The 14621-nt window shown below is 34.1% G+C and overlaps 1 protein-coding gene across 3 annotated transcripts in view; it reads right to left on the minus strand.

Moving 5' to 3' along the window:
- Positions 1-14621, minus strand: part of LOC150102443 (2-oxoadipate dehydrogenase complex component E1) — a 481556-nt gene that overhangs the window by 57658 nt on the left and 409277 nt on the right. For all 3 annotated transcript variants that reach the window (XM_090399364.1, XM_090399362.1, XM_090399363.1), the window contains one exon: positions 3003-3248. In XM_090399364.1, the coding sequence (XP_090255490.1) occupies positions 3003-3248 (246 nt within the window). The remainder of the gene's footprint in view (positions 1-3002; positions 3249-14621) is intronic.

A 14621-nucleotide genomic window follows, 5' to 3' on the forward strand; every position in this document is an offset into this window, starting at 1 on the left:
ACATTTTTCATGCCTTCCCCTCCAGAAAAAAAAAAAAAAACTAATACAATTTAATCAGTTTTAGCATTGTACAATTGTCCTAAGAATGATGTGAATGGTTCTTCTGATGCAGGAAAGGATTAGAACTTCTCTTTCCTTAGCCTTAGTATTGAATACTATGGTGGCCTTGATAAGGGCATCATGATATCATATATTTTAAATGGAGGTGCTGTATATTCAAGATAAAAACAGATCCATATGTGGAGGAGATGGGTAATAATATAAACTGATTGCATTGCAGAAATACAGTTACTGAAATTTATGAAGTTCCAGGATGTCATCATGATCAGAATAACAGTATTTTAGCTTTCTGTCTATGGACCTTGATTAAATCTCTCCATAAATTGGGCTTGAATTATTGAAATGTTTTTGTTGATCTGTAGATTCTCCATTTAACAAGTAATATATAATACACCATAACGAAAAATTTGAGGAAATAATGGAAGGAAAGTTGAAGGGAAAAAGTATGAACGAATCAGGCTTATCTGATAGAATGGAGCATTCTATCAGATAAGCCTATATCAGATAACTTCATAATAACTAACGTTACTAGAAGTTTAAGAAAACCATTATCAGCAAATAGAACTTCTAGAGAAAAACTTACTTTACAGACACTTGATCTAAAAAAAAGGGAAGAATTAAGGAAAATGAGGTACAAAAGTAACAAAGATAATATAGAATTTGTGGAAATGCAAACGTTAGTTAGAAAAGAAATCAAAAACACCAGAAAATATAATTAAAGAACAATTCAGAATATAATAAAAAACAATCTCTGAAAATTATCAAGGATTATATGGAAAGAAAAAAAATGTATCTTAAAATTGAAAAATAAGCAAAGAATAGTACAATACAAAAGAAAAGAAATAATGAAAATATGTAGTGAGTTTTATAGGGACCTATACACAGGCAAGGAAACAGATAGAAATCCTTTACTATATTTAGATGTGGCTGATGAAGGACCACCCATCGGGCTGGAAGAATTATGGAAAGTCCTTGAGTCAGCAAAGAATAATAAAAGTCCTGGAGAAGATGGCATACTAGAAGAACAATTAAAATCAGGAGGTTTACAGTTTCATAAGGTGACATTGGATATGTTCAATGATATTTTAACTAGAAAAAATTCCAGTGCAGTGGCATAAATCCTTGATTATCCTATTATATAAAAAAGGCAGCACAAAAATATTTATATGGATTATATTAAATAGGATCACAAGGTTTTTGGATGATGCACAGCCATATGAACAAGTGGAATCCAGAGCAAAATTCTCTACAATAAAATCATAACCACACTATTAACCAAGTAATAGAAAAAGCAAATAAATTAAATCTTCCTGCATAGTTAGTGTTTGTAAATTTCAAAAATTTCTCTATTCATTCAGAAATAATAAACAGCTTAAAACAACAAGCTATTCCAACAAAGTATATCCAATTATTAACAACTGTATATCAACTGTATATCAACTCAACAACCAGTATAAAGCTAGAACATCAGGGAAAGGAATTTGGTATTGGGAGAGGAGTAAGCCAAAGAGATCCTATATCAGCCAAATTGTTTTCTGCTACATTAAAAGAAGTTGTTAAGAATATCTCATGTGAAGACCATGGAATTAGCATCAATGGAAAAATTCTCAATCACGTATGTTTTACAGATGACATTGTACTATTAACAAAAAATAAAGCAGCTCAGGAAATGCTAAATGACCTTGACAGAGAAGGTAGGAAAAAAAGGCTTAATGATTAATATAAGTAAAACCAAACTGATGACAAATTCAGATTATGCTGAACTAAAATTAACATATAATCGTATTGAAATTGTGAATGACTACTAAATTAGTTAGTTTTAAGGACAAACAAGATAAAGAAATAAGTAGAAGAATAACACAAGGAAACAAAGCATTTTGGTTATATAAAGATTACTTGTTAGAAGATTTACCTATATACCTAAAAATAAAGCTCTAATATATACATTATTCCAGTGTTTACCTGTGGAAGTGAGACATTGTGACAACGAAAAAAAAAAACAGGAAGAGGTTGAGTGTGGCCCAAAGAGCCTTGAAGAGAAAGATGCTCTACATAACAAAAAAGGGATAGAATAAGAAACACTAGAATTAGAGAGATGACTGGAGTAGATGATATTGTGAAGTGTTTAAAGCATGTAAGTGCAGATGGGCTGGCTATATTAGTAGACTGCCAGATAAAAGGTGGACAAATTTAAGCACTGAGTGGATATAAAGAGAAGAAAGGTATTCAAAGAATAAGATGGAAGGATGATCTACAAAGATTTGACATGAGATGGTTCATTGGCTAAAAACAGAAGAAGATTCTCCATTTAGAATGGAGAATTCCTGCTTATCATTTTACTAATGAATTTCAATGCAAAACTGATTACAGCAACTATTCAGTTTAGGTAAGGAATCCTGAAGATTTGCAGGTGATTTATTTAGGAGTATAATATTATCCGCATAAAGTAATGAATATACGAGATGCCTGCCTAGTAGGCAGAGTGGTTGATGTACCACTCTTCCAACTAACAGAATGTTAACTTTATTCTGCTATGGGCATGGATGTTTGTGATAGTCCTTAGGTGGGATATGAATTTCACTGTCCAGTGTGAAACCATCGCTTCCTGGAGGCCTGAAGCAGCTTGATGAATGGAAATTATATTAAAAAAAACTAATTGGATTCTGGCTGAAATACTGCCTAAAAAGTTTCTTGAGATGGCAAACAGAATCAAACTGATAATAATCTTTCTTTCTTTTGTTGTTCAAACATTATGGAAACAGATCATTATCACAAGGCTACACAGGTGCTAAAATTAATGATTTTACACATTCTTTATCTAATCTGGCTAGAAAATGATTTCCATGTCAAAATAGCAAGGTTTACATAGTGGTGAATAACATATTCTTTACTTCTACAAAAGTTAAAAAAACAGTAATGTAGTGTATTGTCAACAGGCTTACCTCTAACCGAACAATAGCTGTATCGGTTATTTTTCTACTTTTTTTTTCTCTCTGTAGTAAGTAAAAATGCTTTCCAGAGCAAAATATTACTTTTGTGATTTTGGATGGATCAGATGATTTATCTCCCAAAACAGGACAAAAGAATGTTCCTTGAGAGAAATCACTCAAAGATGATACTGCAGAAGGTAGACGAAGTATAATTTTTGGAGCCACCACAATCAATGGTTTACGGAAATTTCGTATAATCTATAAAAACAAATTATATATTGTTGTTAGTGGTTTCTCCTATAATGGCTGTTTAAAATTTCATAAAATTACTGTTGCTGTTGAATAGAACTAAAGTTGAAAAATTTGCTTATGCTGATACAATATATGTCAATCAAACCTTTGCATGATTAACTTTTGTTTTTCATGCAAAAGTTTGATTGACATATATTGTATCAGCATAAGATGGGCTTCTAACAGTTATAAAGAATATAGTATTTAGGAATATCTAGCCCCCTTGAAACGGGTAATTTTTTTTTAAAGGTTTCAAGTAGGTAGGAGTTTAGCTTACTCTCAATACAAGTTTCCAAGAGATGCTACACAGCTAGGGTAACTAAATGACAGAAATTCCAAAGTGGCAGCATGCATCTTTTAAATTACCATTGATAGTAATTCTAAGATCATATTTCTATATAAGTGAATGCTTCTTTTCTCACTACCTGTCTGAAGTGTTGTGCCTACTGTCACTAAATTTTGTATGACCTTCCTGTTTTCATAGAAAAGCTTATGTTTAAATAACATATACAAACATAACAAAAATTTCAATGCAGCTGAACTCACTGATTAATCAAATTATAAAACTGTATGAAAGTTTCTCAGGGCTGAGAAAGATTCCAGGAATAGTCTCTCGTATTCCAGCATATCCTGTGGTGAGTGTCCAACCTTTTTTAAACCAAAAAAGTATTTTTGGTTTAAAACCATCAAAAGCAACCTCTCAAAGAAGGGATAGAGCTATACAAGAAATTAACAACAAAAATAGAATAGTAATTGCCTAAGTGGATAAGGGGAATGCCACTGTGGTTTTAAACCAAAAAGATTACACAGGTAAGCTTGCCTCCTTACTTCAAGATTGTTTTGCCTATCCTCTTATAGAACAGAAGTGGACAACTTGTTTTTCATACTGGCCACAACTGTGCCAAATGAAAGCAACACAATATGCAAATATTAAAAAATAAATAAATAATTAACATATTAGTTTAATCGAAATAACTGCATTTCTACTTAGTCTCAACATGAAAATTGATGGGGTTTTTCATCAATTTTCAAGAAATTTGGCTTAATATCTATGCAAAATGAGCTTCTTAGCTCTGCCTCTAAATTTATTATTATTATTATGATTCAGGCCTCCATGGAGTCACAAGACTCATTGTGGGAGGCCCACCCCCTAGAACCCATTTACTGTTTCTGCTCTCACTATTCTATCAGGCAATGCATTCCATGTTTCAACCACCCTCCATGCAAAGAAATCACTCCTCATCCTCTTCCTCACAACTTCCTTTCATAACTTCTAAGGATGCCCCCCCCCCTGTCCTCACTCCTTCTCCCCTTTTCCACCAAATGAAAGAACTCCCTAGTGTCAACTCTGTAACTACTCAACAGTTTAAAAGACTCAATCTTATCACTTCTTCTTCTATCTACCAAACTCTGCAGTTCACATTCTCACAGTCTATCTTCATACCTAACATTATATTACCAGTACATTGCATCAGCTTTCTTATCTACCTCTGTACTTTATCCACAGTTAATTTATCCCCTTTAAATCCTTGGAACCAAATTTGAGCACAATAGTCTGGGTGTGATCTGATCAGGGCTTTATACAATGGATTGACAACTCTTATCTCTACAAGTCAGCATCCTTCTCAGTATTGCAGTAATCCTCTCTGTTACCTTCACCATCTTTGCAATATATTCCCTGCACTTCAGGTTTCTATTAATTATCACCCTTAGATCCCTTGCCTCCCTTTCTTCCTCCAGTACAGTTCCTCCAACAGAGTATGCAGCCTCCGATCAATGTATCTCAAACTTCAAGACTTAACTTTACATTTAACTGAAGTAAATTGATATCCCAATCTGTCCAGTTTATTCAAATCCTCTTGCAGGACTACCACATCTGCAATATTACTAATAACCCTTCCCAACTTCACATCATCTGCAAACAATTGACATCCGCTTCCTCATACACGTTTATGATGCCTATCAGATAACCAATCCCGAATCCAGTTCATTAACCTGATCTAAACTTGGCAAATAATACTGATACAACTTGGCAAATAATTTTGAAACTGCTATCTTTAAATTTGGAAGTCTAATTTGTCAGAATAGAACAGTGAGCAACATTTCTTTGATAGAACATTTTTAGAACCCTTCCTTTCCTGGATACACTGGTCACGTCTTCCCTCAGGCAATCTTTCCTTCACTTTACCGCAAGCCTACAAATACTGGCCAATATATATATACCTGCTAACTCATATCACCACCCTCTGCAAAACTTGGAGTCATTAACACCATCAAAAACAGAACTATAACAATTTGCTTTCTAATGAACAACTCTTAAACAAGAATTACAAACTATTAGCAATACATTTATAAATAATAGCTATAGCAAAAATACTATTAATAAAATTCTTCATAAAACTTCATCCAAAAAACTAATACCGATTACAGTAAAACCATAGCTATCCCATACATTAAAGGGTTATCAGAAAAAATTAATAGAATTCTACACCATTATAATCTTAATGCCACTTCAACTCCTCTAAGGATCCTCTCACCCCATTGACTCACCCTGGAGTTTATTGTATCTATTGCACTTGTAACTTACCTTATATTGAGGAAACTGAACATATAATCCCTATCCATAAAAAAGAACACAAACGACACATTAAATTTAATAATTTTAGTGAAGCAGGCCTATCAGATCAAGCTCTTAAAAATCTAACACCATATTGATTGGAAAAGTACTTATTCCTTGCAGCATACAAAAACCTGGTATGAACAAAAATTTAAAGAAGCCCGTGAAATTTTGATTAACTGACCTAATCTTAATAATAATGGTGGCTTAAAAATCCCAAGAATTTGGATGGCATAGCTTAATCCAAGTTTTCGAGCAAGCCCTGATTCTAAGCAATTTTCAGCTTTTATTGGCAACCATCCATACCGGTCTGTTCTAATTTCTATGTATAGTAAAATTTTTTGTGTGAAAATGTTGCTCTCTAGCTTAATTTAATTTTGTAACCTAACAGATAACAGATCATAATAGGACTCTAGCTTTGATGTGGTAATTTTTTTTTTTCACCAGAGATCAGGCCAGTAGTTTTAGCAGTTGACTAAATCAATGCAACTTCAGCATACCATGTAGATTGTAGTGCAGCATGTTTCTTTGTATATATGTGTATACTCCAGATGATAACCTTAATGTGAAGGCTGAAACGTTGAATGATTATTTTGGTTTAAATTAATTTGAAGTCTTATATGAAGTTTTACTCTAACACAGCAGTTTTTTTCCATCAGCTTTTATTTTTGAATCATAATTCTCTTATAGAGTTTCAACAACCACAATATTTCTTTTACTAGTTCGGCATTGGAAAACAGTTTTTTTTTTTAGCTAGAATCCAAGCTACTTTATAGCTAGCCAATATGATTAGTTTCATTGATGATAATAATCGTTTTAGGCCTCCCTTTGTTCATGAAGCTGTGCTTTGCAGCTGATAATTTCATTAAACCGATTTCAGCTATCAACTTGAAATTTTACATCAAATTCACTGTGAAAATTGTAAGTGTTGCTTTAACAATTTTCACATACTGTTTTTTATCACTAAAAACTCTGTTACACAAAAGACACATTGTTATTTATTTCCATCACTGCAAATTTCAACTCCCAACTTTTGTTAATTTCATGTCATGTTTTTACAGTCATGAACCATTCTCTTTTTGGCAGCAATGCCGAAATTAGTTAAATTGTCTTTGCTTTTTGAGTTATCACCATCATCTTCTGAATTCTTTCATTTTTGAATTATCCACTTATCCATATTATAAATTTAAAATAAAATTTATTTAAACGCTTGATGCACATATGTTTGCAAGAACATGCAAAAGGTAAGGTAATTTTGCATGTAAGAGCATGCAAAATTACCTACCTACACTTGCTGAAAAACAACTAAACTACATTGCAACTACAAAATGTGCTGAGTTATGTATGAAAACGATTTGCTTGAGGCAGTGCAGTTGCTGCATATTAATGAATTTGCAATAAAAAATAATCGTTGGAAAAAGTTGATTCATATACTTGCCAATTAACAAAAGATTTTACCAATGAAAATATACAAAAAATATAATTTTATAATACCAATAAAATAAAAAAAATCAATTTAATTTTAACTTTTTCCAAAAACACAGTTGGCCACAACTGTGTTGTCCACTGGCCACGTGGCCAGTTGCCATGGGGTGCACCACTCCTGCTTTAGAATATGATCCAGCAAATACACAGATCAGAACACTTCATAGGCTGATTAAAAAGATTACCTCTTTGCCTGTTGAAGTCACCAATAAGCTAAAACCTTTTTACTTTAAGATCCCTGGGATATATGAGCTACCAAAAATTCATAAACAAAGTGTACCATTACATCCCGTTGTGGATGGCATTGATTCAAAACATACAAATTAGCCAAAGTGCTCTCAGAATATACTGGCAATACTCTTTCATACATAAAAAAACTTAGCCCAATTTAAAGCCAGTATAAAAAAAACTTCACGCTGCAACCCATTGACATAATGGTCAGTTTTGATATCTCCTCTCTATTCACTAATGTCCCACTGAAAGACAGATTAGACCTTATCCAAGCTATATTTCCTCCCAATATCTCAACAATGTTTTAGTTCACCATGAACTCTGGCTATTTTGTCTGGCAAAAAAATTCTATAACACAAACAGATAGTGGGAAGAGCCATGGGTTCTCCACTCCTGGCCAACTTCTTCATGAAGACCTTCGAAGGGAAAGCCTTAAACTCTCTCCTACTAACTATTCTACATAGATGATATGTTCTCCATTTGGCCATATGGCCTGGATACTCTCAACATTTTCTTAATACATCTCATCAACATTCCAGGATTCAGTTTACCTTCAAAAAGGAAAATAACAACAGTCTCCCCTTCTTAGACACTCTGATTATATGCTAGCCCAATGAATCCTAGGCATTCTGTTTACAGAAAACCCACAAAACTGGTAGATATATTCACGAGCAGTCACCCTGCTCTCATAATATGAGATTATAAAAACACTATATAAAAGAGCAAAATTAATCGGTTGTGATAGCAGTGAACTTGACCACATTCTCAACACTTTCTTAACCAATGGCTACAACCTCGACAAAATATTAAAACCCTTTAAATGCAACCCTTCTCCCCTTCCCTTCAGAGCAGAGATTACACAAAATCTATCACCATTCCATATATCCAAAGGCACATCCACAAAATTAACAAAAATCCTAAAGAAAAGCAACCTTACAATCATTTACAGACCACAAAAAAATTGGTGTCCCTTATCTTCTCCACCAAAAATCAGCCACATTCCTCACCCTTGCAGTTGCAAAGGTAGGGAATGTCTTACTTTGGTCAAAGAACAAGGGTAGGGAATGTCTTATTTTGGTCAAAGGACAGGGGTAGGACTGTCTTATTATGGTAAAACAGGCAGGACAGCCAATATCAAATTTTTGAACAGATGGACTACATCTTTTTCTATCATTACAGCCACTCTGGACCTGCTGACTATGCTCTGGACACTCATCACAGGATACACTGGAAGAGGGCCACTCTATTGTACTGCAGCAAATATGAGAATCTATTCCTCAGCCCTGAGAAACTTTCTCAACTCCAACATATTTGGGTGTATAAAACTGTCCCAAATTTGGGAAGCACTCATCCTCAGATCTTCAGCTCAACAGGCAAGACCACTAGGGAGCACCAGTTAGGACTTTAGGCCCAACTTTGGTTGCCTTTCTTTGGCCTCATTTACTCAATGTTAGTGCTTTGGTGCACATATCACTGTTCTGTGATACCTGATGATAGCAATATGACATTGCCAAAATATAGGAAGTATTAATTAAAATTATAATTAATAATGAGTATACATTGTAATTTCCTGAAAAATAATAGTTATGAATTAGACAATGTATAAGCCTTTCAACCAGAATTTGCAGATTTTCATATATCTTAATTTCTGCAGTTATAGCCAGTGAGAAATTATTTTACCTGTTTAAAATAACATATAAGTGTAATTTACAGATTTGTATAAATGTTTTCTCTGAAATGAAATTCTAGAGAAAATTGAAAATGCGAGAGGAAAACTTTTTTTTTCTTCTTCTTAAATGTTATTTGCTCTATTTCTGCTAACAGCAGAAAATAAATATTGGTATAGCTTAACTAAATAGCAGAAAAATTGATGCCCAATGAAATGAAATGAAATGGGATAATTCTAATGGCAGAAATTTGATTTTTGTGTTGATGCTAATTTGCACAGATAGACAAAACAGTTAATAAAGGAAGAATAAGTATTACTAATTTGTAACACGGGCAATTTTAGCTCTAGGAATAAAGTCAATATTTGCCTAGGAGGAGAGAAAGATACAATAGTGAACAAAATCCAAACACTCATATTTTAAAGAAAAATTTCAATTTTGCAAAAAAATAACTAAAAAAATTAAACTCCAACTTTACCTAAGAATTTATATGTGCTCTTCTATTCCTAATACGTTCATTAATTTGCTTAGGCATGAACTCTACCAACAAAGAACACATTTTTCTTTTTTCTGCATCTTGAAACCATACTTTTATAATAGATTATATTAAATTACTTTTGCATCACACTTTAATTTTCCAAGTCTCTTTTTCATTATAGCCTTAAAATTTTCTATTGGGTTAAATGTCAGGAGAGTTACCTAGCCACTGAAGCAATTGGATGCTGTGATTTTTGAGGAACTGTCACTTTTTTTGAAATCTAGCATGGAGCAAGATCCTGTTGGAAGATGAGTTCTTTTTCTTCCTGGATCTGTGGGACCACTCTTTTCTCCAATATTTTTATGTATTTTTCACTTTTCATCATCCCATCAACTGTGGACTGTGATGTGTAAAATAACCCCAAAACATCTTTTTAGGAGCTTGTTGAAGGTGGGAAGGAGATGTCTTCTCAGCCGCTGATTTGCGAGCATAGGTACTCACTCTCCTTGGACAAAGAAATGGCTCTCATCTGAGAATATGATATTCTTCCACTTCTCAACAGACCAATCTTTGTATACTTTTTTGCCTGCTGGACCCTTTTTTTTCTGCATAGCTTTTGTCAAGTTGTTTCTTTTTTGGCCTGTGGGCAGCCCTCCCTGCTTCAAACAATTTTCGACAGACCATAGCTTTTGTCAAGTTGTTTCTTTTTTGGCCTGTGGGCAGCCCTCCCTGCTTCAAACAATTTTCGACAGACTGTCATATTAGAAACATTAACATCCTTTTTCGCCCACATTTTCCTTTTCTGTTTGAAGAAAAGGTACTGGTTTCCCTAAACCTCTTTAAAATCAAATTGCATTAACAGTACCAAAACCAACAGCAGACTCACTGGCAATTTGTCTTTGAGTCATGGATATGTGCTGAGAGAGTACATATTTTTGAACACTTTCTTGGAGATGTATCCATTTTATAGCTACACAAAATGAATAAAAAACACTATGAGAGTCAACTTGTTTACACTATTAAAAATGCACAATAATATTAATAAACATCGTAGAGACAGTTAAAACATGCAGCACTCAACCAAAATAATGAACCAAAACCAAACCCTTAACAAAAATTCAGCTTGTTCAGATTAATTTATTTACTATTGTAGGTGCAACGTTGTGATAAGGGTTAAGCATACCTAGAATTGTGTCACATCACATAGTTGAAGCATTTTCTGAGAAATGTTTTAATTTTTTTGCAACTTGATACACAGTGAATTTACATAACTTTTGACCTACTGTAAGCTAATCTTCTGACCAGTGCTTGGGTCTGTTTTAGTATAGCATATTGCTGGTCTACTTAGCTGCATTTTTTGTTGTAGATATTTTGCCATTATTATTTGGCTTGTTAGAGTTTAGCTGTTTAAAGAATAATAACTGAATATATAAATATAAATTCACTTCTTAAGATGACTCTTTTTTTAAAAATTTATTTCTTTGCTTTGTGGACTTGAACAATCATCGGTATATATCTAATTAAAAGAAAGATAGTTAAGAGTAAATTGCAGCAACTGAGCTATTACTACTACTACCATTTATGAAAAAAAAATGGAGGTGTGCAATCTCAGTGCAAGTTGCTAAGTCTACTTTTTTTGCAGCTAACTCTAGCCTATAAAAATAGGTATGAAAATGTAATGCCAACGACTGCAAAAGCGATCTTTAGCACCTCTGTTCCACTTAAGCTTCCCTTTCAGCTGAACTCTCTTTAATCTACCAGACCTTCCTGTCCAATGGTTACAATGCCAAAAAAGATTTTGGTTGTTCCTCCCATCCTTCTCAACATAAAGACTACAGTAATACTATTACTATTCCCTATATCCAGGGTGCATCAGAAAAAATAATGAGAACTCTAAAGAATCATAATCTCTCCATTTTAAATCTCATCTGAAGCTGATTGCCCTTATCTGCTCTCCTAAAGATCCACTCCGTCCCCCCCCCCCTCTGTTCCAGGTGTTTATAGGGTTTCTTGTTCTTGCGAATGATCTTGTTATGGTCAAACTGGGAGATCTGCAATCATCTGCCTTGGTGAATACAAGAAATATATCTGCTGCCACAACTATGGGCAATCAGGTCTAGATTACCATGCCCTGGATATCTTGCACAGAATCAAATGCAAAAAAACTACTATGCTTCACTGCAACGAATATAAACCTGAAAGACTTTTTTTTAGAATCAGTAGAAGTTTGAAAAACCAACCTAATCTTAATAAATATAGTTGTGTTACTCCCAAGATTTGTGAAACTTTAATTGTTTGGCCTCCTGCCCAACCACATATGCACAGAGGGCGCCACTCATAAGACTTCAGGCTTTCAGGCACTTTTTTTATCATTTGGCCTGGTTGGCCGAGTAGTTAGTGTATCTGCTCTCCAGTTAAAAGGCCACAATAGATTTCAATCTTCGTTTTAAGTCTATAGGCCAGTTCACCATGTGACGTATTAAATCGTTGGTGTCATTGTGATTCTTTAGTGTTGGATCTGTGACTTGGACATGGTAGGTTGATGTATCCGATAGTAAGCTGTTAATCTTATCTTCATAATCATTGGTGTTTAAAATCACTGTGGAATTTCCCTTATCTGCCTTTAATATGATAATGCCTTTCTTTTTCTTAAAACTATACAATGTTCTTTTTTCCAGAGGAGTGATGTTTTTGTTAGGAGTTCTAAAAGATGAGAGGATGATACTACTTTTTAATCTAATATCATTAGCTATGGGTTCCAGTAACGACGAGACTGCCTTTTCTATATTACAAATGATATCCACTTTAGGGATATCATTTGGTATTTAGAAATCTATGATCAGGTGTCATCGCAAAATTGAAACCTTTTTAAGTATACTGATCTCTGGTTTCGTTAATACGTGATCCGATAAATTAAAAATAACATTGTTATCTGGTAGAGAAGGTTTTGACTTAAAACGTTGTATAAAGATCATTGAATTTTTTGATTTGGTTTTGTTTGCTTGTTGTAAAGGCTTTATCATAGCTAATATTGACCATTCTGTCCAAAAGTGACATTATATCTTGGTCTAAAGTACTAGAGATATCATCATAAATCTGATAACATTCTAAATCTATTTGGCTTAAAAGAAATCTGGTATGCTGTATCCGTTCACATAGAAGTGCCAAAGATGTTTTAAAATAAATATGTTTCGCTCGTCTATTCTGAATGGAATTGTTCTTTTAAAAATAGAAACTTTGGAATAATCTTGTTGTTCCAACATCTCTTCAAAAAAGTGAGATGATTTAATAGTCTGACCTTTTTACATTTAAGGAGTTCAAAACAGCGTACCTTTCGTTTGGTTTCCCCATGGATTCTGTTCATGTTAAAAAACGTTTAATTTTCTTGACCATAAAAGCTCTGGAATTACCTCTAATAAACTATATTGATCAAGTACATATAATAAACATGTTATACCAACTAGTTTCATCAACTAAGGCTGTTGGTATCTTTAGGGTACATAACTGATGTAAGGCACTAAAAAGTAAAAAACTGTTGTTATTATTATTATTGTTATTGTTCCGTGCAACTCCAAGGAGTCGACAGACTCATTGAGGGAGGCCCTAACATCATGTCAAGAACAACTATTCGACATTCACACAGTATCTATCATACCTTGCCTTGAACTCATTCACGGTCGTAGCACCCACAACAGACTCTGGAAGCTTATTCCACTCATTCACGTAAAAAACCTAGCTCTAATACCCTTGTCAACCACACTCTTGCCCAGCTTCCATTCATGGCCCCTAGTCCTCCCACCACAAGTCATATTTTCAAAAATATCTTCTGGATCAATCTTATAGAAACCCTTCAGTAATTTGAATGTCTCAATCATATCACCCCTCCTTCGCCTATCGACCAATTTCTGCAACCCACAAATCTTCAACCTATTCTCATAAGGTTCATTCCACAGACCTGCTATCATCTTGGTCACTCGTCTCTGGATCTTGGCCACTTCCTCCCCATCATGAAGAAACCCTGTTACAAACTATAATTAACCGATTTTTAAAGAAGCCGCAGCAGTTACCCGCTGTATACAAAACCTTAACAGGAACCAAGGACTAATCTTGCCCATGATCTGGAAGACCCTTATTAGATCGCTTAACTCACTAGAACTGAATTACAGTGCCCAACTATAGAGCATTCCTAAATAACAACAAGTGAGATCATACATGCTCTATGCATGTATTGTACGTGCTCTGTTCTTTGTCTAATATAATTGGAATTAGTTGATTATAGTTTGTAACAGTTTTTTACTTTTTAGTGCCTTACATCAGTTATGTATGTACCCTGAAGATGCCAACAGCCTTAGTTGGTGAAAGTAGTTGGTATAACATAGAAGTTCATTCCAGAGCTTTTATGGTGAAGAAAATTAAACGTTTTTTAAAGATGCAAATTGTTCAAGGATTTATAAATGAATACTTTTAATGTAGAATTACTCCATAGAAAATTAATAAATGTAATCTGTTTTGTAAAGTTTAACAATGAAAGAAATATTCTATGAAAACTGTTTATTACGATGTAAGAATAAGAGTTCAAAAGAGTTCACTGGCGAAACTTTCGGATAAATGTTTGACCTGCGGCAATCAAGTATGCACGGAGCGTGGCACGCACTCATAATTCCTGGAAGATGCTGCAAAGGAGATCGTCTCACGTGCAAAAAGATCGGTATTGGGGAGAAAACATGACGCAGTGAGAAGGAGCCAAAGAAGGAATATAAAAGGAGTCTGCTCCCCTTTCTCGAGGCTTTTTTCTTCTCGCCTCTTCTTGGGTTCCGGATAGTCCTCTGCTGCTCGGCATCGACATCCATGGTTCCAGGTCC

This window comes from Typopeltis vanoorti, chromosome 10 (genome assembly GCF_054136105.1).
Source record: "Typopeltis vanoorti isolate ZY-2024b chromosome 10, IOZ_Tvanoo_1.0, whole genome shotgun sequence".
NCBI classification, from domain to species: Eukaryota; Metazoa; Arthropoda; class Arachnida; order Uropygi; family Thelyphonidae; genus Typopeltis; species Typopeltis vanoorti.